This window comes from Pelophylax lessonae (assembly GCF_965119305.1).
Source record: "Pelophylax lessonae genome assembly, chromosome: 5".
NCBI classification, from domain to species: Eukaryota; Metazoa; Chordata; class Amphibia; order Anura; family Ranidae; genus Pelophylax; species Pelophylax lessonae.
The window spans coordinates 514,704,894-514,728,445 of NC_138772.1; the positions used below are offsets into that span (position 1 = coordinate 514,704,894).

General features: G+C 43.9%; 1 protein-coding gene across 1 annotated transcript in view; it reads left to right on the forward strand.

Moving 5' to 3' along the window:
• Nucleotides 1-23,552, forward strand: part of MRPL13 (mitochondrial ribosomal protein L13) — a 121,877-nt gene that overhangs the window by 55,103 nt on the left and 43,222 nt on the right. The window contains exons 5-6 of the mRNA XM_082257932.1: nt 11,399-11,485; nt 19,416-19,537. Coding sequence (XP_082114058.1) covers nt 11,399-11,485; nt 19,416-19,537 — 209 coding nt within the window. The remainder of the gene's footprint in view (nt 1-11,398; nt 11,486-19,415; nt 19,538-23,552) is intronic.

Below are 23,552 nucleotides of genomic sequence, written 5' to 3' on the forward strand. Positions count from 1 at the left end.
GAAGTGGGGAAGGTCTAGGTGAGACTAAACTAACTGGCACTAAATAGGGGAGGACAGAGGAAAATAACAATCACATTGGTAAACAAGTTTCAGTGACCCAAAACCACCACTAGATATTAGCATACTACAAAAAACTGATAACCTCATGCAATTCAATACAAGACATAAAAAACACATAAAAGCGATCAGAGCAGCACTCCTTTATACAAAGTCAAATTTTGTCTATACTGTACACCCAGTACTGACCCCTGTTTCCTGTTAGAGGGTTTATAGCAGTATAACCTCGCGCTTATGGTATAGTGCAAAAAATTATATATATATATAGAAAAAAGTGACTGTGCATTAATAAGCTGCTTGCTGCAAGTTAAAGTGCTAGTGCCTTTAAATCATAATAAACCAAATATTGCAGCGCTGCTAATACATAAATAGGCATATAAATAAATAAAACATCAATATCACTATCGCTTCTCGGCCTTTTGGCTAAGATCAAGTGTAGTATCTGTTCTTATCAGTTGGTATGGACCCTGAGGGTTAGTATCGGCAGGGGCTGAAATGAACCGGGGCGCTCCAGACGTCACTGGGGGACCGGGAAGTAGGCACTGTCAGAGAAAGCCGGATGGGTCTGTTGCCTTCTGATTTGAATGGGTCCGCCCCTGTCAGTTTGAAGGGAGCGGGAAAGCCGGTTTCGCCAATTTTCCGGTTAGTACTGCTCCTGGATGTGATTGGTAAGGAATGGCGGATGGTGGTGGGGGAACCTTTCCTCCTGGGTTGAATCTGGCCTTGCAAAAGGCTTGTCCCCAGTTGAAGGCAGGTTCTCCCTAAGCTGTCTAAAATTCTGATGCCTCCTGATGGGATAGGGCTACACTGGGTCTGGCCGGGGGCTGAGACCGAAAAAGCCCGTGGTGTACGTGCCCCTGGGGTGGCAGCCCAGGGGTGCCTCAATCTCACTGGTGAGGGGCAGCTCACCTGAGTTTTGTGGCACCTTGGTCACTGCACCATCACACTTTTTCAAGCACCTGCCTCTTGGGGTGGGCCTTTTGGCCAACACCAGAGGAATTTTTTATTCCTGGCCGGGGGGCCTGCCAAGGTTTTTCACTTTGGCACTACCCTGCACTTCTCCACTTTCCCTTTCCCCACTCTGTTTTTCTTTGTTGTGTGTCACGTTTGTCCCTTTTTTTGTTGGTTGAGCACTTGCACGACTTTGATGGCGTAGGTCCTCGGGCCTGCCCTGTAAGTCTTGGGAGGGGGCGGATATGGCCTTTTGGCTTAGTTCGCCCTCTCCCATGGGGTCTCCCTTCGGGGGAGCCCTACCTAGTACTCGGGGTGGGCTGTTTCGGCAGTCCCCCTGAAGAATGGGGTCCGCCCGGTTTCGGCTGGGTGGACCTAAGTGAGTACCTCAGTCCCTGTCAGGAGCTTCGCGCCCCGGGGGATCAGGGTCAGGGCCCTTCCTCTTCGGAGGAGGGCCATGTGTGTACGCCTTGTGCACTTTTTTGTGTGTCCACGTTTGCGTGTGTGCACTTTTTTATGCACCGGGTGTTAAGTCTTTTGAGTGTGTTTCACACACCACGGGCTTTAAAAAAAAAAATCACTATGTGTCCTTGTGCAAACTGTGCAAAATCTCGCAAAATCACACAATAAATAATTAATCAATCAATCTTCATAAATTCATAAATAAAAAATCATAAATTAAAAGTCCATATAGTGTCCATCAAGTGCAAGACAAGGTGCTTCTGTGCTTCGCTGTGTGCAAATGTGGGGATGACCCCCTAGTGACTGTCTACTTACCACAACACACTCGGTATCAAGCATTCAGGAGATATTTCTGCAGTGCGGTCACCACCTTTCTGCTGGCCTGGTATCCTCAATCGTGTGGAGAGCTCCTTAATGGTGGTCTTTTCACATCCAGAGTCCCCTCGTGGGAAAGAAAAGGTCATCCATAGTGAAGTATGTTAAATGAAATTTATTGTATCCATAAAATAAACTACTTACAAACTTTTAAAAATCAATCGGCATATGGGTCTCGGCTCGGTGGTTGCTGCTACCGCAGCATGCGCCTCACCGGCCGGAAATGACGTCGGGTCCGCTCAGCCAATCGCTAGGCGCGTTTCGCCGTCCAGTAACGGCGTCCTCTGTTAGAGGGTGGCTCCTTTCTCTTATAGTGACCTATGGAGCCACCCTATGATGTGTCGCTCCTGCATTAGGACTACATCCCTTCATAAGGACGCTGCCTGCACCATAATGCACAGACAGCCTGAGATCTAATCATACAGGATCCCCGCTACAGGCTTCACCTCCATGAGAAAGTAATTGACAGCAGCTCCATCCCAAAGCTGTTACCTTTTTTTTTGGGAGGTGAACTTTGTGTTGTCTTATTAGCCACCTGTCCAGAGAGGCACGCATTGGCGGTAGCACAATGACTCGGTGATCTCCCAGCCGGAGATTTGGTAAGTGACAAAGAGAAGATGTGATTATAAATAGGTAGCAGTGTGTGCCTTTATGTCCTTTTGTAAAAGAAAAGCTTTGATTGGTTATGCATGTGTCTCTAGCAACTTGCTTTTATTAGAAAGTTTGAGCCTTTAGTACCTTAATAACCGCTTCAATACCGGGCGCTTTCACCCCCTTCCTGCCCAGGCCAATTTTCAGCTTTCACCACTGTCACACTTTGAATGACAATTGCTTGTTAAGCAAGGCTGTACCCAAATGAAATGTTTATAATTTTTTTTCACACAATTAGAGCTTTATTTTGATGGTATTTAATCACTGCTGGTTTTTTTATTTTTTTGCTAAAAAAAAAAAAGTTTTTCTTAGTTTTTGTCAGAAAATTTTGTAAAGAAGTAATTTTTCTCCTTCACTGATGAGGCGGGACTGATAGGCTGCGCTGATATGGAGGCACTAATATGCGGCACTGATAGGTTGTACTGGTAAGCGGCACTGATGAGCAAGCACTGATTGGTGTCACTGATGGGCACAGACTGGCATCACTTGCGGGGCACTGTTGGGGGGTTCCACTGTAATCAGGGCCCTGATGATTAGTGCCCTGATTACCTGTACATGTCTCCCCTGCGAGGAGATGCTGCTGATCGGCTCTGTCAGTGTGAGGCAAGGAGAGCCAATAAATGGCTCTTCCGTGTTTACATGTGAACGGTCACACAGCAGGTAAAGAGCCACGTCATCAGCTCTTTACTGAGATCGGGAATGCAGCCTGTCCCAGGGACACGGCACGCCCATCATTGCCACGCTGTGCCCCCACCCTCCGTGGGCACACAAGAACGGTGACACTGGGGCGACATCATATAATATTGTCCCAGAACGAGAGTATAGTATAGTAAAATGACGGGCTGGAGGTAGTTCTAGTGGTTATAAAGACATAGGTGCATTCTATGCATTAAGGTAAAAAAGCTTCTGTTCTGCAGAATCTACCCCAGCTCCCCCTCTTTTTCTTGCTTGAGCCCACTTTGATCCAGTGATGTGCATGAGAACAGCAGTTCTCGTTGCTGTCTCCCTCCTCATTGGGCAGATTGATAGCAGTCTGCTGTCAATCAAATGTTGTGAGGAAGGGGGTGGGGCTGAGCCGACCGCTCTGTGTCAATGACACAGACAGAGTGGCTCGGAAGCGAGCAACGCATGGGTGCCCCCATGGATAGCCAGTTTCTGTGGGGGCACTCGCTGAAGAGAAGGGGCTTAGAGCGCTGGTGGGGGACCCCAGAAGAAGAGGATCAAGGCTGCTCTGTGCAAAAGTATAGTAAGTATAATAGGTTTGTTATTTTAATTTAAAAAAAAGTATATATCACTTTAACTGTGTAGCAATATTTCCAGGCATTGGGCCTGATGTGGGTCTGCCATTGTTACCGGTAATACTTCCAACACATTTAAGTTGAATACCCAAGTGTGAGATTGGAGACAATGACCATTCCGGCATCTTTGGTTTGTTTTGTTTATTTTGTAATGGGGATGGGAGAAGGGAATGAGTGGGATACTCCTCTGGCTCAACTAGGTTTAACTGGGACTCTTAGCCTGTTAGCGCTGTCTTGAAGCCAGCTGAATGCCGACCAATGCTTCCTGGCGCTTGAAGATACTGCTTTGCTGAACTGTGCTAGAACTTTGACTTTAACACTCTGGTTAACTCAGAAGATCCAGGACTGTAATAACACTTGACTCTTGACACTCTGTTTAGCTCAAAAGTCCGGTGAACAGCTCCCTCCAGCCCTTCACTGACTGAGGTAGCTCCTTGTAACCGCTTGTGCTCCTGCACACTGCACGCTGTACACTTAACTCTTCAGGGCCCAACCACTGGCGCCCCCTCTGCACTTCAGGGTCCTCTGACTAGGCACCCCCTCTACACTTCAGGGTTCTCTGACTAGGCAACCCCTTTACCGCTAGCTAGCTCCTGGATTCCAGGGACCTTTTCCGGAGTGGTCCCCTTTTAAGCTAGGCAGACCCCCAGTGGTAGTTCACAGTACTCACGAACTTGGAATGCTTTCCTGGAACTGAAACCCTCTTTCTCCGCTGGTCCTCGGCACACCGGATCCTCTCTGCAGCTCAGCTCAGCTCGCTCTGTACTCTCAGGCAGCCACCCGATCCTTCTGACAGGAGGAGAGACAGCCGTACTCTTCCTCCTGGGACTCTGCTTCCCGCCAAAGACTCTGTGTCATGCACTCCCCTCAAACTTATACCCGCTCCCAGAATCCTCTGCGGCAGAATCTGCCTTCTGGGGGTAGAGACAGGCCTGAATGTTCCTCCACTGCCCAATGAGAATCCTCTCATGGAGCCAGTGGGGAGACTTCCCTCTCAGCAGCCACACCTGGGAGACATGACTGTCCAGCTGAAAATCATGGCCCTGCTGTTGGGCAGCCAAGGCCCATTATGCTTTACCTAGCACCTACCTTGTAGGGTGCTACAACTGTTTGATGCAAACAAAGGTGTTTCTGGTGCTGAATGGCTAAAGCTCAGAATGCACACACAGCTGAGTAAGTCTTGGCAGCTGTGACTTTGGCTCCTGATGTGCTCTGTGTAAAGAATACAGCATACTTCACAAATACAGTGTAATGGGTGCAGCCTGTATGAAATATATATGTATGTATGTGTAAATGGAAGGACAACAAATATATGTATTATTATATAATGTATAAATTCCTCACTGCAGTTTCACTTTAAATTAGCTATAAATGGAAATGTAATTATTTTAATAATGAAAATGCTTGTCTTAAAACCTCTAATTAAAAATACTATTCTCTGACTGCCACATACACGTTTCTGGAAAGGTAAGCTGAACTTCTAATGGGTAATACATTTTCAGAACTTGCATGAAAGCTGTCAGGGAATTCAAATGTTTGCCAACACACTACTACTCAAAGTGAAAGAAAAGCCTAAGGGTCCCTTCACACGGGCAGGTCTGCTCAGCGGACTCCGCTTTGCTCAGCAAGGTATTGCTCAGCTGATCCCCGCTGGGCAGGCAGATTACGGGTTCATCTCCGATCACTGTGCTGTGCAGAGCAGAGGCGGACAAAGTCCTGCTCTCCCCATGGGGATATCACATGAAAACAGTTGGCCTGTCCGTTTTCATCTGATCTGCCAGAAAATAGGGTCACAATCCATCTGGATTTGGCAAACAGGATCGGATAGTGGCGGGTATCAGAGGATATGTCACAGCTGGCATCCGCCACTCCATAGGGGTGAATGGAGGGTCAGATCAGGTCCACCCAAAAAACTGACAGGCGGATCTGATTGGACCACCTGTATGAAAGGACCCTAAAGCAAGCCATACATTATACCATTTTCTTACTTACAAAGCCGGTTCCCATTGATGCGAATCTGATGTAATCCAAAATGATTTTAGGTTCGCTTGTTATTTGAAAATGCATTGTCTTCGAAGGCATTCTTTGAAGGCCATTCACATTGATGCAGTGCGATTTTGATCCAGTTAAAGAAGGGTCCTGTGCGAGTTAAGTGTGGTTGCGGTGCAAATATAATCTCTAGCTATGCCCAGTCCCCTCAGAAATCACATTAAATTTCCACCTGTCAAAACACAAATCGCACTGTGAAATTGCATCGATTCGCACCGCATCAGTGTGAAGCAAGCCTAGACCACGGAAAAAAGAAAATTGCTTGATTTCTGCATCAGCACTGTCAGTGTTGCTGGGGGAATCCTTTCCGCTTCGCTAATTTGTTCTGACAGCGGGAGGTTTCCCCGCCATCAGAATACAATGATTGCCGCCGGCCTAAAGCAGGCCATAGACTGTGCGCATTGGTTGCAGTAAACAAATTTCCACGATATCCCCATCAACACAGACAGTGCTGACAGGGGAATTCCTTCTGCCAAGACATTGTCTACTCCCAGCAGGGAAAGCCGTCCCCCCCCCCCCCCCCCCGGCCCGGGAGAAGACTGTGAGTAATGTCACAAGGGAATCGGCAGGCTGCTTGTACCCAGGTTAATTGATCGATCGATCAATTTGGTACATTCAGCCTACCCACACACACAGTTTAAATCTCGGCTGGTTCACCAGGAACAAGCTGAGATTCGAACCATCTTTGGCCAGCCTAAGTCTGTTACCTATTTTTAATCCACTCCAGTCTGGTCATGTCACCTTGCAGCTACAGCTTCTCTGTGTCAGTCATTGGCTGCTGCAGGGGAGAGGAGGGAGTGCCAACAACAGTTGAGCTATAGAAACCTGTGGCTGACATTAGGGTTTTTAATATTCCCAGCCATTGTCAAGAGCTCCCAAAACCAGAACTGCAGGATCACTTGACTAGACTGTTTTTTTTTTTTTTTTTTACTATTTACGGGTTAGTCAGAATATGTAAAAGGAGAGAGGGAACATTTTTAAGAAGTATGTATATAGGTGCATACACTAGTTGAACAAGTTAAAACCACAACATAAATGACGCACTAGCAGCGCTAAATCGTATGTCCCAACATACAATTAAAAATCAGTATATGGGAAATAAAGTCAATAAGTAAAGTTCATGCACTGTGCCCGAATATCCTCTAGAGATGACAGTCCAAATAAAGGTCGAGATCCTCACAAGATCGTCACACACAGGATACAAGGACCCTTCACCTCACCACCGTGCACACCCCTATAGTAATGAACTCACCAAATATAGGTAAATATAAGCTCAGAAACCTTGCCGTTAGCAGGCCGATATCGGACCATCCGACCACCACAGAATCCTGGATGAGGACCCAGACTCCACCAGAAAGAACCCTGGTTTGACTCAGACAGCCTAACGACCGTTGCATAGGAAGATCTCACAAGGGGCCAATCGATATCCGGGTCCGGCGTCTGACGTAGGCGTCCCTCGTGACACGCGGTCACGAGGGACGCCTACGTCAGACGCCGGACCCGGATGTTCGTGTCAGCTAGGTACCAAGCGCCGAACAAACAGCACGGGGACCGGCTGCAGCACGCAGGTTGACCCTCCTTTCATAATTCATGCTTGATATGCTTGATTTATAGATTTTCTTTGTAAGTGCAATTGCTTCAGGGGTATTGTTTGGTTGGGAAAATAAAGAGGTTTCACTTAACAATATTACGCTATGAGACCTTGTTATTTTTGCATGCACTCCGATTTATTGATTGCCCCCTTGTGAGATCTTCCTATGCAACGGTCGTTAGGCTGTCTGAGTCAAACCAGGGTTCTTTCTGGTGGAGTCTGGGTTATCATCCAGGATTCTGTGGTGGTCGGATGGTCCGATATCGGCCTGCTAACGGCAAGGTTTCTGAGCTTACATTTACCTATATTTGGTGACTTCATTACTATAGGGGTGTGCACCGTGGTGAGGTGAAGGGTCCTTGTATCCTGTGTGTGAGGATCTCGACCTTTATTTGGACTGTCATCTCTAGAGGATATTCGGGCACAGTGCATGAACTTTACTTATTGACTTTATTTCCCATATACTGATTTTTAATTGTATGTTGGGACATACGATTTAGCGCTGCTAGTGCGTCATTTATGTTGTGGTTTTAACTTGTTCAACTAGTGTATGCACCTATATACATTCTGTTCATTTTATAGCAGCTGCTTTTACATTTATTGATGGTATTTAATTATGTCAGTTTTATGATATTTATGGATTAAGCATCGGGTGAGCAAGGTTTTAGTCCCTCCTTTGTCCACGTTTCCTTTTCTTGCTCCCTTTTATTTATTTTTAAGAAGTAGTTTATTTAGACTTAGGGCCTGTTCACACCCTGAATTCCTGTGCAATTGGCAGTGCATTTTTAACATGGTCCGGGAAACCTGCATGAAACGCCGGTTTCCCACATTGCGTTCTAGTGTGAACTGGCTCTAAGGTTTTTTTTCTGCTTCAGGTGTGAAAATGAGATAAGTTAGTTAATTAAAATAGGAAACTGTCTGCAAACACATGCAGGTATAAGGCTGGGTTCACACTGTTGCGGCCACTGGTTCGTGCCTGGGGTTCAGTGCATCCCTGTTCAGCCTTTCAGGTGCTAGTCAGGTCCGAATTTTTGCCTGTATTCGGACCTGAAACTGAGCTAAAGACGCACAGGACCCTTTTCCAGTGTGCTCCGAGTCCACCCTGGAACTGTGTGAACCGGCTCCATTGAGAGCCGGTCACACTCTCCTGTCATGTGAATTGGATGTGGGTAAACTGGCATCCAATTCGCATCAGTGTGAACCCAACCTCAGGAAAATCTTGCGTGGTCCCATGATCATCAACGCTACATGAGAAGAAGCATAGCTGTGTGTAGGGCCACCCATACCTAGAAGAATGACCAAATCTGGAGTCCTCTCAGAAGGACCCAGATCAGAAGGGGTTCACTGGTCCCGGTTATTAAAGCGGTGGTAAACTCGGTAAAGAAAAAAAAATGTCCTCCTTTCAGGCAATGTTATAATGTGCTATTATGTATCGCATATGTGAAACTTGCCTTAAAACGAAGCCTTCCAGCAGCGCGCTGTCACCGCTGACATGGCTTCCATCTTCACCCGGTCTTCCTTCTGGGTCGGTAAGCTCTGGTCCTTTGATTAGACGACCCGCAATGATGTCACGTGTTCACGGCACAGGGCTCTGAAGGAACGGCACGGGTTTTCCTGTACCTTCAGAGCACATGTACCTGTGTCATCACCGGCAGCTTCACAAGTAAATATTTCCTAAACGGTGCATGTTTAAAAGATATTTACTGTACCTATAGGTAAGTGTATAATAAAGCTTACCTATAGGTAAAAATCAACCAAGAGAGTTTGCTCCCACTTTAATAAAGAACCAATTGTGAAGCCTGAAATGGCAGCTGATGGCCTTATATTGGGCCGTGTTCTGTGGGGTAAATATAGAAAGTTTTGTTGAGGTTGCTGATACACTTTGGGCTGCTTTATTAAACCCTGTACTAGCTGTCAAGCCATAGACGTCAGTGGGGGTTTCCCTGAAGCCCGGGGAGATTGCAGGAAAAGATTCGGCGGCTGGAAGTGTGCCAGGACCAGCTGTTGGCAGCCAAACATCTGCAGATCTGGAGTTCAAAAACAAAATATAATTACTATCAATACACTTGCCTAGATCCAACCCACAAATCATGGAGTTCTGGAATAATAGGGGATTTTGTTGTGTAGTGAGCCAGCATTCATAAACAAGGGACTTTTCTCAATCTTGAAAATGTCAGGCTTGGTCTGCACGCTACGTTTAAATGGCAGGAGATTGTAATTTGTGGAGTCATTGCTTGTTTAACCTTCTTAGCGGTATTCCCGAACGTGGCTCGGGGTTAAATTTCAGAGCCAAAAGCGGTAACCGCGAGCCACACTCGGGGTACCGCCAGAAGCATTGCTGGATCCTGTAAAAGAGGTTACTTACCTTGTCACCGGGATCCAGCGATGTATCCCGGCGGTGTCTAGCGGCCGATCTTCCTTCCGATCGTCTCCGTGCCCCGGCTTCCGTCTCCTGCGACGTGACGTTCGCTGGGGGGTGGAACCTGCGGCAAATTCAAATGTAAAAACACACCAAACACACTGATACCATTCAAAATAAAAAAAATCACATTAGTTTTCCCCCCCAGTGCCCTTTCCTGCAGTTTTACTGTACTTTTTATGTATGTGTGTGTATATGTGTGTGTGTGTGTGTGTGTATATATATATATATATATATATATATATATATATATATATATATATATATATATATATATATATATATATATATGTGTAATTCTTCTGAATGAGCAGCCCAAACCAACTGTATACATATATATACAGTTGGTTTGGGCTGCTCATTCACAAGAATTACATGCAAAATAATGGTACCGCTTTCAGCACCTAAAATCCAAAAGAATCATACCGCCAGGGAGGTTAAGTAGGTAATGGACAGCTCCCAGCAAGTAGCTGTGCAGATTAGCTGCAGAGTATAAATTGTTACAGGTACTTGTATAGCGCCGTCAATTTATGCAACCCTTTGCATACACTATGTTGCATATTCACATCAGTCCCTGCCCTTAAGGAGCGAAGGAGCTTACAATCTAAGGTCCCTAACCATTGGTGTTCACAACCTATTGCATTAGGGTGTGTACCCCAGAGCAGTGGGAGGTGTCAGTACAGCAGAGATTGATGTCAGTAGGTTTTTTTTTTTTGTTTTTTTAACTATTTGTTTACTATAATAATAATTTTTTTTTTTTTTTTTACAATTATTTGGAGCCCCGTTGGGGGGCTTTGGTGAAATCCTAAAGGTCTAAGCAGATCCTTGATGTCTCACTTTTGAGAAAAGGAATGAGGACATACAAGCCTATGTCCCTAACTTCTAACTTACATTCATACATACACAGACTAAAGCCAATTTAGACAGGAGCCAATTAACGTACCAGCATGTTTTTGGAGTGTGGGAGGAAACTGGAGTACCTAGAGGAAACCCATGTAGGCACATGGAGGACATGCAAACTCCAGGCAGGTAGTGCCATGGTTGGGATTTGAACCAATGGCTCTATAAAGAAGATGACCACCCTTTTCAACCTCATCAATATTCCAGACAGCTTCACACTTGACTTTTTCGCTTGCACACCCCCACTGGCCTGTCAGTACTGTATTTATGACTCCCATTTTGAGCTCTCTTTGTGTGCTCCAACCCGCCCCCACCACCACACATCGGTATACAGAGAAAGCACTTTTACGATAAGCCTTCCTACAGTATGTCCATTTCATAAAAAGACACATCTACAAGTACATTGGCAGAACTGAAAAATTCTGAGGTTTCAGTGCAAGTTAGCTGTGGATCAAAGGAAATCTCTATTGATGTGTCTTCTTCTTTGCTAACCCATACTGCTCTAGAAAACCTTTTGTCATAAAAAAAAAAAATCTATAACAAAGATAAAATGAATGCAACTTCAAAACATATATTTTATAAATTAAGAAAAGCTTACCAAAAACCATTATAGTTTCCCTTTAACTCCTGTTTTTTGTTTTGCAGATTATTAAACTGGCAGTTTATGGGATGTTGCCGAAAAACCTGCACAGGAGGACCTTGATGCAGAGACTGCACTTATTCTCTGAAGAGGTAAGTGCTGCACATACAGTAGACAGAACATCAGATCTGTGTTTTCTTTATCACTCTATGTAAACCGTTATTGCTATACTTGCCAAGTCTATATCCATGTTGTGCCACACTGTACAGCAGAGGTACCTGACTGCTTCTGATTCATTGCCAAGTTGGTTTTAGCCTTCTGCATGGAGAGATTACTATGAAAGCTGTGGGAGTGCCACTGACCACCATGATGTTACAACAGTCACTCAATAATGATATGATTGAGATGTAGAACAGTGCTAGCCAAAAAGTAAAGTGACTCAAAAATGCCCTGTTAAATTACCAAATTAATATCTAAAATTCAGTGCAATAATTCATAAATTTCATACATAATAAAATCTGCACGGCAACAAAAAATATCGTAAATAATAAATATGCAATAAAATCTGAACCATATCAATGAATAACATGCAATGTAAGAGTGCCGAAGTGTAATACATTTCTCAGATTATTTGTGTAGCTCTTGTTTAAACAAAATGTTCAGTGCTCCAAAGTGCCCAGTGCAAAAACTAAGAGAATGTACAATATTCAAAAATAAAAATAAAATCTTTATATATCACAAAATCTTTCCTGTATGTATTGGTTCCAACATGAAAATTCCAGCAGTGAAACCTCCACTAATACTATATAAAAACTGATTTTAACTTGTATACAACAAGTGTCAGAAATAGGCCGGGTCCTTAAGTGATTGGTATAAGTGGGTACTAATATTTATTTGTAAAGTTTATCCAGGGAATATCCGATTGCCTCTCGGGGATCAGGAAATCATTTTTTTCCTCTGCTGTTGCACATTGGATCATGCTTTTCTGTTTTTATGTCTTCCTCTGGATCAACTGTGGGTATAGGATTGTGTATATGGGATTGTATGGTTGGGTTTTCATTACTGTTTGTAAAAACACAATACACGTTCGGAGGGGACCCCTTGGGGGAATCAAAAATGGAGAAGGATCTGGGAGTCTTGGTTGATGATAGATTAGGCAACAGCATGCAATGTCAAGCGGCAGCTGCCAAAGCCAGCAGAATATTAGCATGCATAAATAAAGGGATGTATTCCAGAGATAAGACTATAATCCTTCCACTTTATAAAACTCTGGTCCGACCGCATCAGGAGTATTCTGTCCAGTTCTGGTCGCCAGTCCTCAGGAGGGATGTGTTTGAGCTGGAGAGAGTCCAGAGAAGGGCAACTAAACTGATTAGGGGATTGGAGGACCTTAACTATGAAGAGCAGCTGCAATCGCTCGATTTATTCTCCCTGGAGAAGAGACGCCTGAGGGGGGACATGATAGCAATTTATAAATATCTCAATGGGGATCCCAGCTTAGAAAAAAAGCTGTTCATTCGAAGGGATTGCATGAGGACAAGAAGGCATACAATGCGATTAGAGGAGAAGCGTTTTAACCTCAGGCAATGCAGGGGGTTCTTTACTGTTAGGGCTACAAGATTGTGGAATTGTCTACCACAAGAGGTGGTTTCTGTGGGAAGTATGGTGGCTTTCAAAAGACTCTTAGACGTACATCTCAAGGATCAGGACATTAAGGGCTATGTGAGATGATTACAGCCACACACACCTACACAGGTTGAACTGGATGGACTATTGTCTTTATTCAACCTCACCTACTATGTAACTATGTAACTGTTAGTTTTTTGTTTTTTTGTTTTTTATTGGTTGAGCCAGATGGACTTGTGTCTTTTTTTTTAAATCTAACTATGTAACTATATCACAGGGATAATGACCCTCAGCATGAAACTGCTTATTTATTAAAACTCATACAAAACAAAGTAACGCACTCACGTGTATTAAAAGTCATACGCGAAACAGGATAATCACATCTCTTTAAACTGTGCCGACTCCAGCCTCCACACTGGCTGCAATGACGCTGAGCAAGTCCCACCCTACGCTTTTCGTCATAATGTCTTCAGAGACGGATCTGTGAAATGATTGAGCAAATACCAACTCATTAATTTGAGGGTCATTATCTCTGGTGAGTATCGCTAGGACCAGGCTATATTTACCATGATAGCATTCATGAGTCAGTGCTTAGGACAGCAGGATTAGATGGAGCAGCACCAAGCCTCAAAATATACATTTTGTAGTCACTTTTTTTTCTTAGTTTTGTTTTCCTCTTCTGGCCATCTCCTGGCATTTGTGGCTAAATTCAGCAAGAGAACTGTAGGGCTTACATGGCATCTTGAGAGGAGTCAAAAGGCTCCTATAGTTCAGGAGATCTGAAGGCATCTCGAATTTCTCTTCTTTGATGCACAGTTAAAAATTAGACCTATATATAAGGTAGACCAACAGTACTTCCAAAAGCACATTGTAGCATTGCTTTTTACTAAAATAGTCACACAACACAAGAGGCAAGGCTTGTACCAAAAGACTTTTAGAGGGTGTAAATCTGAACATGAAATTAGAACATAAATAATTTAATAACACATGGGTGTATAGCATGTGACCTCTGTAACTGGATAAATTAAACCTTGCATCAAATATATATTTTTTTTCCTGTTAAATTACATCTAAAGGCTCCAGTATGACAGATATAACATGTCCTATATCCACTTACTACATGATGCAAAAATGTAATGTGAAACAAAAACTTAAAGCAAACCTGTTGCTTTACTTGCTTAAGCAAAGCTGACTGCTGGGCACAAAAACATTCAGCTAAATATATTCCTCAATAGCCAGAGAAGATATAAATCTGATGTGTGCCAAAGAACACCTTTTCAAACCCAGATATTACTATATAATAGTAGTAGTGAAATTGTCACTGTGCTATTCATAACTTGTGCAGAGAGCAGAGCTGTGGGAGGAACTCAGCAGGCTCCACCCACACAGGCTGCCTGCAGAAAATCACAGGAGGGGGTGGAGACCAGACCAGTCATCCTGCACAAGGAGAGAGAGCAGCATTGACCGGTCTTTATTACAGGAAGCTCCTGCACAAAGGATAAGTCTCACACCGGATTACTGCACAGATCTGAGAGAAATACACAACGCACACCGAGATTCAAGGGAGAATATGATGAACATATTTATATTTATAAGATATTTGTTTATCCTGGAGATCAGCTTTAAGGATCCCATGCAAGGAATATTGGCCTTCCTTTTTTTTCATCGTTTGACCCTCTGGTACAAATATGAACACGTGTCCCCGTCCTAACTTTAGGAGGAAGTTCCCATTTTAAATAACTGGCTGAAACTCTCTAATTAGGTGACTTAGGAAACAGGAAAATTGACTCCCCCCTATAAAACATCTGTAATGCTGACTGTATGCTTCTCAGAAATTATTTCATTTCCTGGTCGTATAAACGGAGTCTGTGTTTAATTTTCCTGATGGCACTTAATTGCAGTTCAAAGCTCTTTTCCTGTTGGAGTGGCTTGAAGTGTTAACATTCCACTCAATATAAATTAACTGAATGCTGGGGCAATTTATAAAAGCTAACAATCTAATTCGACTCAAAAATTACAGTCACATGTTAAAATAAAGATTCTTATCTTTGTGCTGAAGCCCAACTCTACGTACAAAAAAATAAAATGTATACAACCACAGGATCCAAGATCAAAGCACTCCTATAAAAAGATCCTACCACTGTGCCATGCAATATGGTCTTATAAATATATGTCTGTGAGCAGCTGCCTCTTTAACATGAAAGAAATAATGAAATATCTACCAGAGTGCAGATATATAGATATAGTAGATAGTGGTGCTACAAATTTAACACCCGTGAATAGAGCAAGTGCATAAAAGTCCAGTAAAAATGATAATAAAATTAAAAATCCTTAATCAAAAACTTAGAAAGTGTCCATGATAATTCAGTTTCCTCCAGCAACTGCCCACCACACCATGTGCATAGGTGACACCACTCCCCTTCATATGTCAACTCAGAACAACTGGCATATCTTGGTCCCGGCGGACCAAACTCATGTAAAGCCGTGTCTCACCCAAACACACTCGATGTCCCCCAGATCGTCATTTTGGGTCTGGCTTAATATGTCACTTCCGTACAGCCAAGTCCTGACGCGTTGACCGCCTGCACGACCAATTGTTAATGGAATCGGATCTGTCACATCCAGGTTGAGTGAATATTTGGACAATTTCCTTCAATCCAGTGTTCATGTAACTAGAGTGTATTTGAAGGACACCACTGAATTACTGCAGTCACTGGAGGGGATATGTTTAAATTCTGATGTGTCTACCTTTCTGGTGACTGCAGATGTCTCTTCACTTTATACTATCATCCAGCATGAAGATGCTTTGCATTGAACTTGGCCTTGAGCAGACACGATGATATCCCACACCCCCAAAAATGTTTTTTGGGTAACGTGTTGGACTTTGTATTTCACATTATTTCTGGTACCATGGCCATTTCTATTCTCAACAGGTTGGCGTGGCTATGGGAGCGAAATTCATGCCCAGCCTCGCCAACCTGTTTATGGCTGAATGCGAGGATAGGCATGTGTTTAACAAAATTCTATCGGAGATATATACATGACCTCCTGATAATTTGGGAGGGATAGGAGCAATATGTGTATGAGTTTTTATCCCACTTGAATCATAATGAGAATTACCTCAAATTAGATTAGCAAGTAAGCAAATCTGCTTTCCATTTTTTGGATGTTATGATTGAGAGGAGTGGTAATGAATTGTCCACTAAGGTCTATTTTAACCACATAACGACCGCTCACATTGCTGCTACTGCGGCAATGGGGCTCGTCATCGTTCAGCGACGTAGGTCGCTGGACTCCTCCGCCTGTGGGCGGCGCGCGCGTGCCGCCGGAGGCTCGCTCCCGCTGTTTTCAGTCACAGCAGGAGTCGGGCCAGGGGCAGGACCGCTGCTCTTCCCCGATCGTCGGGGAATCGAGTGTGGAGATCTCCTAAGTGACAGACAGTGACAGATTGCAGGGTTCAGCATAGCTGAACATGCGATCTGTCCCTGTGTCACTCAGTCACCTCCCCCCACACATTTCGGTAAGCACCAGGCATACATTAACCCCTCCCTCTCCAATAAAATTAACCCCTTCCCTGCCAGTGTCATTTTTACAGTAACAGTGCATATTTATAGCACTGATTACTGTAGTAATGTCACTGGTACCCCCAAAAGTGTCAAAAATGTCAGTCAGGGGTCCGATCTGTCCGACGCAATGTCGCAGTCCTGCACAAAAATCGCAGATCGCCGCCATTACTCGTTTAAAAAAAAAACACCAATTTTTTTTTTTTTTTACCAAAAATATGTAGCAGAAAACAAGTTGGCCAAAAATGATAAAAATTTTTGATTTTTACATTTTTTTGGGGGGGGAAATTTCATATAAAAAAATGTGAATAATATTGTTGTGTTTTCATCAAAGTTTTCGCTATTTTTTTGTTTATAGCGGAAAAAGTAAAAATCGCACAGGGGATCAAATACCACCAAAAGAAAGCTCTGTTTGTGGGAAAAAAAGGACATAAATTTCGTTTGGGTACGGCGTTGCATGACCGCGCAATTGTCAGTTAAAGTTGCACAGTGCCGAATCGCAAAAAGTGGCCTGGACGTAAGACAGCAAAATCCTCCAGTGGTAAAGTGGTTAAGCCAACAGACAGAAGTAGCTACCTGTCGATTAAGAGTAGACGTTATCCAGCATGGATTAGGAATGTCCCAAAGGGACATGCTGCAAGTTAAACGGAATTTCAGAAAACCTGAGAATTACCTTAGACAAGCGATGGTCTTAAAGGATTCATTTTCGCAAAAAGTTTTATAATGAGGAGTTTTTAGATAAGACAATGAGGTAGCAAAGTTACCCAGGACTCAATGTCTGGTGAATAGGGACCAGAAATTAAAATCAAAATCAGACCAACATCAGTGGAGCTTTATCTCTAAATAACATTATCAATATAATATTTTTAAAAAACATTGGTACATTTTTGGCATGGATAATGATTTGGTACCAGTTCTTCCGGACAGTCCCGGGTTCATCTATAGGAAAGGCCTGAATTATGGAGACCTGGTAGTAAAAAAAAAAAATGTTGCATCTACCTGGCCAACAAAAAACTCATTTTGATAAAAAAAAGGTTTTAGGTACAGATTAGCAATAGGGGTAGAACATCAATTACTAATGTAAATAACAAATTCTTTTACCATAGATGAATTTGTCACATGTAATACAACATGGTTTATTTATTATGGTGTCCATGTGGTCTTTTACTATGTGGGGAGAACAAAAAGACTTCTTTGAATTTGTATAGCTGAAAATATAGCCAGTATTAAAAAAAAGGTTTTAAGAAGCACAGTGTCTATCATTTTAGAGAAAAACACGACAGAGATCCCACACTCTTGCAGTTTTGTGGCATTGACATAAAAACACAATACACGTTAGGAGGGGAACCCTTGGGGGAATCAAAAATGGAGAAGGATCTGGGAGTCTTGGTTGAAGATAGACTAGGCAACAGCATGCAATGTCAAGCGGCAGCTGCCAAAGCCAGCAGAATATTATCATGCATAAAGAAAGGGATGTATTCCAGAGATAAGACTATAATCATTCCACTTTATAAAACTCTGGTCCGACCGCATCTGGAGTATTCTGTCCAGTTCTGGTCGCCAGTCCTCAGAGAGTCCAGAGAAGGGCAACTAAACTGATTAGGGGATTGGAGGACCTTAACTATGAAGAGCGGCTGCAATTGCTCGATTTATTCTCCCTGGAGAAGAGACGCCTGAGGGGGGACATAATAGCAATTTATAAATATCTCAATGGGGATCTCCGCTTAGAAAAAAAGCTGTTCATTCGAAGGGATTACATGAGGACAAGAGGGCATACAATGCGATTAGAGGAGAAGCGTTTTAACCTCAGGCAACGTGGGGGGTTCTTTACTGTTAGGGCTACAAGATTGTGGAATTCTCTACCACAAGAGGTGGTTTCTGCGGGAAGTATGGTGGCTTTCAAAAGACTCTTAGACTTACATCTCAAGGATCAGGACGTTAAGGGCTATGTGAGATGATTACAGCCACACACACCTACACAGGTTGAACTGGATGGACTATTGTCTTTATTCAACCTCACCTACTATGTAACTATGACTGTGTATATCCCTTTTGGAGGGGTTCAAATAAGGTTAGAGATGTATCGCAAAGAGAAACAAAGTGGATTTTTCTATTAAAAAGTTTAGTGCCAAGGGGGTTAAATATTGAACCAGATCTTAATTGTTTTATCAGTCATTATTAATTTTCAATTATTATATTTAAATGACATGATAGTCACCTTTTGTAGATAACAATTTTTAATATCTGACACTCTATTTGAGGCTTAATACAGGGTTGATCATGGTTGGGTGATGACAGGTTTAAACAGCTTCTGCATGTATCATTTACATAGTGATGTTTATACATATGAATTTTTTTTTATTATGAATTTTTAACCTGTGTTGTTTTGGTATGCGGAGTGTTAACTGTGCATATCGTGGTTGCGGAGACACAGGAGATCTCATTGGCTGATGGTAACGCATTAGCATATTAAATTGCATATATAGGAGGCTGCCGTGCTGTGTTGCCAATCCCAGGATGAAGTCGGTATGACGAAACGCGTCGGAACGTGGCTGTACGGCAACCGGAAGTGTTATATTACGCAATACCGGAAGTGACGATCCGGGGACATTAAGTGTGGTTGGGTGCGACATGGCTTTACTTGCGTTCAGTCCACCGCTATTGTGACGTGAACAGTTTTTGGCGGCGGTATCTGAACTGCTTTTTGAAAGCAGTGTCTGCTATGTCAAGTGTGTTATTTGTTCCCATTATCTCTAAGGGGTGTTTTACATTTTTGCACTAAATAAAAATAAAGTTTTGCTCTAAGAATCAAGATTGCCTAAATTCTTCTTTTGCTGAATTATTTCCATGTACAGAGAAGGTATGTCTTGGTGATTTTGTGCCGTTATTGTAGGATATTCCTGAAGACATCTTGAGGAATCTCGTTGGTGAAATGAAGCAACCCAGAGCCATTCCCCGAAGGCTGGATGAGTACACCGAGGAGGAGATTGAAGCCTATCCAAAGCTCTGGATTCCGTATGTATATTTCGTTTTCATGATTTTCCTTTTGGTTTCAAATGCAAAACCTGCGCCTTTTATCAAATGTTAAGTAGGGCGGTGAAATAAAACACAAACATTTTATAGCATGTAAAAGATGCTGAGCTTTCTTGTAGGAAAGCCCAGCACTGCCAGACCACTTGTTGTTAGGCTGTGAGTAACTGATTCATAAACACATTCTATCCCTGCTAGGAGTGGAGCAGAGTGTCCCTCCTCTGAGGAATACCTTCCATCTCTGCTAGGAGTGGAGCAGAGTGTCCCTCCTCTGAGGAATACCTTCTATCTCTGCTAGGAGTGGAGCAGAGTGTCCCTCTGAGGAAAACCTTCTATCTCTGCTAGGAGTGGAGCAGAGTGTCCCTCCTCTGAGGAATACCTTCTATCGCTGCTAGGAGTAGAGCAGAGTGTCCCTCTTCTGAGGAATACCTTCTATCTCTGCTAGGAGTGGAGCAGAGTGTCCCTCCTCTGAGGAATACCTTCTATCTCTGCTAGGAGTGGAGCAGAGTGTCCCTTCTCTGAGGAATACCTTCTATCTCTGCTAGGAGTGGAGCAGAGTGTCCCTCCTCTGAGGAATACCTTCTATCTCTGCTAGGAGTGGAGCAGAGTGTCCCTCCTCTGAGGAATACCTTCTATCTCTGCTAGGAGTGGAGCAGAGTGTCCCTCCTCTGAGGAATACCTTCTATCTCTGCTAGGAGTGGAGCAGAGTGTCCCTCCTCTGAGAATTTTTTTCTCAACAAAATTAAGTCTTTAGAAAGTGATACATAATAAAATCTTCCTATAAAACACTTAATTCTGACCTGGCAAAGAAATACTTTTGGTAATATAGAGTATTGTGACGCCTACTTTTACATACATATGAACTTTAATGGAATCCCAGTCTTAGTCTGTAGGGTTCAATATTGAGTTGGCCCACTCTTTGCATCTATAACAGCTTCAACTCTTCTGGGAAGGCTGTCCACAAGGTTTAGGAGTGTGTCTATGGGAATTTTTGACCATTCTTCCAAAAGCGCATTTGTGAGGTCAGGCACTTATGTTGGATGGGAAGGCCTGGCTTGCAGTCTCCGCTTTAATTCATCCCAAAGGTGTTCTACCGGGTTAAGATCAGGACTCTGTGCAGGCTAGTCAAGTTCCTCCACCCCAAACTCACTCACCCATGTCTTTTTTGGATCAGTGCCTGACCTCACTAATGCGCTTCTGGAAGAATGGTCAAACATTCCCATAGACACACTCCTAATCCTTGTGGACAGCCTTCCCAGAAGAGTTGAAGCTGTTATAGCTGCACAGGGTGGGCCAACTCAATATTGAACCCTACGGACTAAGACTGGGATGCCATTAAAGTTCATGTGTAAAGGCAGGCGTCCCAATACTTTTGGTAATCTAGTGTATATATTTTGTAAAACATGTTGATCCCTAAAAGCTTAGTTCACTTTTAAAACATGCTACATGTTCCATCCGTATTTAGGGTGGAACATGTGACATGTCCTTGTGACCGCATGTGGGGGATCTTTTCCCCGCACCCGATGTCCCAATTTAAAAACATGGCAGCCATGCAGAGTTCTGTGAATGAATGAGCTACAAGTACCATCATCCACTACGACCAATGGATTGTAGTTCTCAGTGAACTGTGAGGGCGCTGATGAGTGCTCTCGTAGTTCATTGATTCTTCCTGCAATTCAGTAACTGCCTACCTGTATAAGGCAGTGAGTGTACTGAGAGTCTGCAGGATCCTGGCTTTGCACCCACGATCAGCTGATCACAGATGCAATGCTTTACAAGCTCCACTGTAAAAATAAATAAATAAATAATTCACATTTTTTTACCATCAAAAAGATGTGCAATTATTATTATTAATATATATATATATATATATATATATATATATATATATATAATATAATTTTTTTTTTTTTTTTTATAAAAGGTGAACTTATCCTGTACATTTGTACAAGTGTACATTACCCTGAATATGAACCTCTAATTTGCTCCCTTTTGGTCTCTTAAATATATAATTAAAACTATTTTCTAACATATGTTCATTAAGTGCCATAAAAAAACCTATTGACCAGAAATGTCCTTCGTTATCTCATGGAGTCTTCACAGTTCTTTTCTTGGGCTACAAAACAATTAGTCCCTATGCTGTGATGATAAAGCAAATGGGCAGAATTCAATAGTTTAAGTGCTTCAATACAGGACACCCCCCCCCCCCCTCCTGCCCCCAGCTAATTTTCATCTTTCAGCGCTGTAACATTTTGAATGACAATTGCGCGGTCATGCAACACTGTACCCATATGACATTTTTTTTTTATCATTTCCTTCACATTAATAGAGCTTTCTTTCAGTGGTGTTAAATTACTGCTGTTTTTTTTTTTCCCTTTGCAAAATTAACAAAAAAAAGCCCAAAAAGTTTGAAAAAAAAAAGTGTTTTCTTTCGTTCATTGACGGACACAGCTTCTGATCTCCATAACCGCTGGGTTATACTGCCTCCTAGGACACTAGGAAGATAAAAGGCTGGCTAAGCCCATGGGCAGTCCCAGGGGGTATATTCTCGCTCGCTCTCTTGCTCTCTCGCTCTCTCTGCTATAGGCACTCAGTTTTTTTTTTTCTGCCTAGACAGGAGTAAGGACCTAGTTCCTTGCTGGGATTTCTGGCCCTGGCATATTTTTTCTGTTTTTTTTTTTTTTTTTTACTGTGAGATCTACAATCAACTGCTCGACTGGGCGATGGGCTGGATAATCTAGATTCAGTGGTCATCCCAGCCTGGCCAGCGAGCGTGCGCGGACCTCAGCTCCGCTCTAGGTCGACCACAACATAGTCCCACTGAACGGGGGCTGGCCTGCGAGTTAAACGCCTCGCGAGGTCGCATACGACCGGATCTCGGCCCGAGTCGCAGCGTTCCTCCTGGCTGACAGCCCCCCATTTCGATGGAGAGGGGTTCTGTCTGGAGCAGTGCCCACTTGGTTCCTGGTATGGTGAGGAGCCGTCCCCCCTCTCTCCCTGGAGGGTTTTGGGGTGGACGTGGGCCCCTCCTTAGGACTGTTGGACCCTAGTGTTCACCTCCTTCCCGTCAGGCCCCCCCCTCTTTTTCATCTGTCCCCCATCCTACCCCCCCTCCAAATATGTTGGGACTTTTTTGGTGGTCTGGTCCACCTCCTTGGATGGGGGCAGGGAGCTATGCAGACGATGGGGGCTGGGGGGGGGGAGCGCCACCGGTGACCGGACAATCTATTGTGCGGAGGGGGGATTGTACCTGGTGGGGGCTCCTGCCTGGGCCCCCTGTCCAGGAGGCCTGGTCTCCTCCTTGGGTCGTTTTCAACGGCGGCCATGTTTGTGTAGTCCGGCATCCATTTTTTGTGGTTTGCCATTGGAAATAGCGGCGGCCATGACAGTGGAGCCCTGTGGGCGGGGATTTCGGCGGTGGGAGCCCTTCCTCATCCCCTGGTGCTGATTCTTGGATCATTTTACTTCCAGATCGCCGCACGTGTAGTGCAGATTCTCGTGGTGTCTGTAGGTGCCTGTTTTCTGTGGGTGGTGAGTCTGGTCCTCTCCCTCTCTGCTGAGGATCGCTTGGTGCTTTGTGCCTGGTGACTGGGTGGTGCTGCCAGCGTGTTGGGGTTGTCCCTTGGCAGTGTTTTACACTTTTTGTGGTGACTAATGGAGTTTTGGAGCACATTTCCCCGCCTGATCCCCTCTCTGAGGCTGTGGAGTCCTCCATGTCCCAAACATCCATTCATGCACTGACGGCGGTCCTGGAGTCCCTTGTGTCCTGGGTGGAGGTGGCTTGCAGGTGACGGGCTAGCAAAAGCGCCCCCCGCCTTCCTCTGCCTCATCAGGTCCTAAATTTTATTTGGCCACCGCGAATGTGGGTCACCTGGCTGGGTCTGCAACCACGCTCCTGGAATCCTCTGATAGTGATGGTGGACCAGCTGGTCCAGGGGCTGCAGTTTATCTGTGATCTATTGTGATTAGCTGTGATTGGTCATAGCTAATCACATGGTAA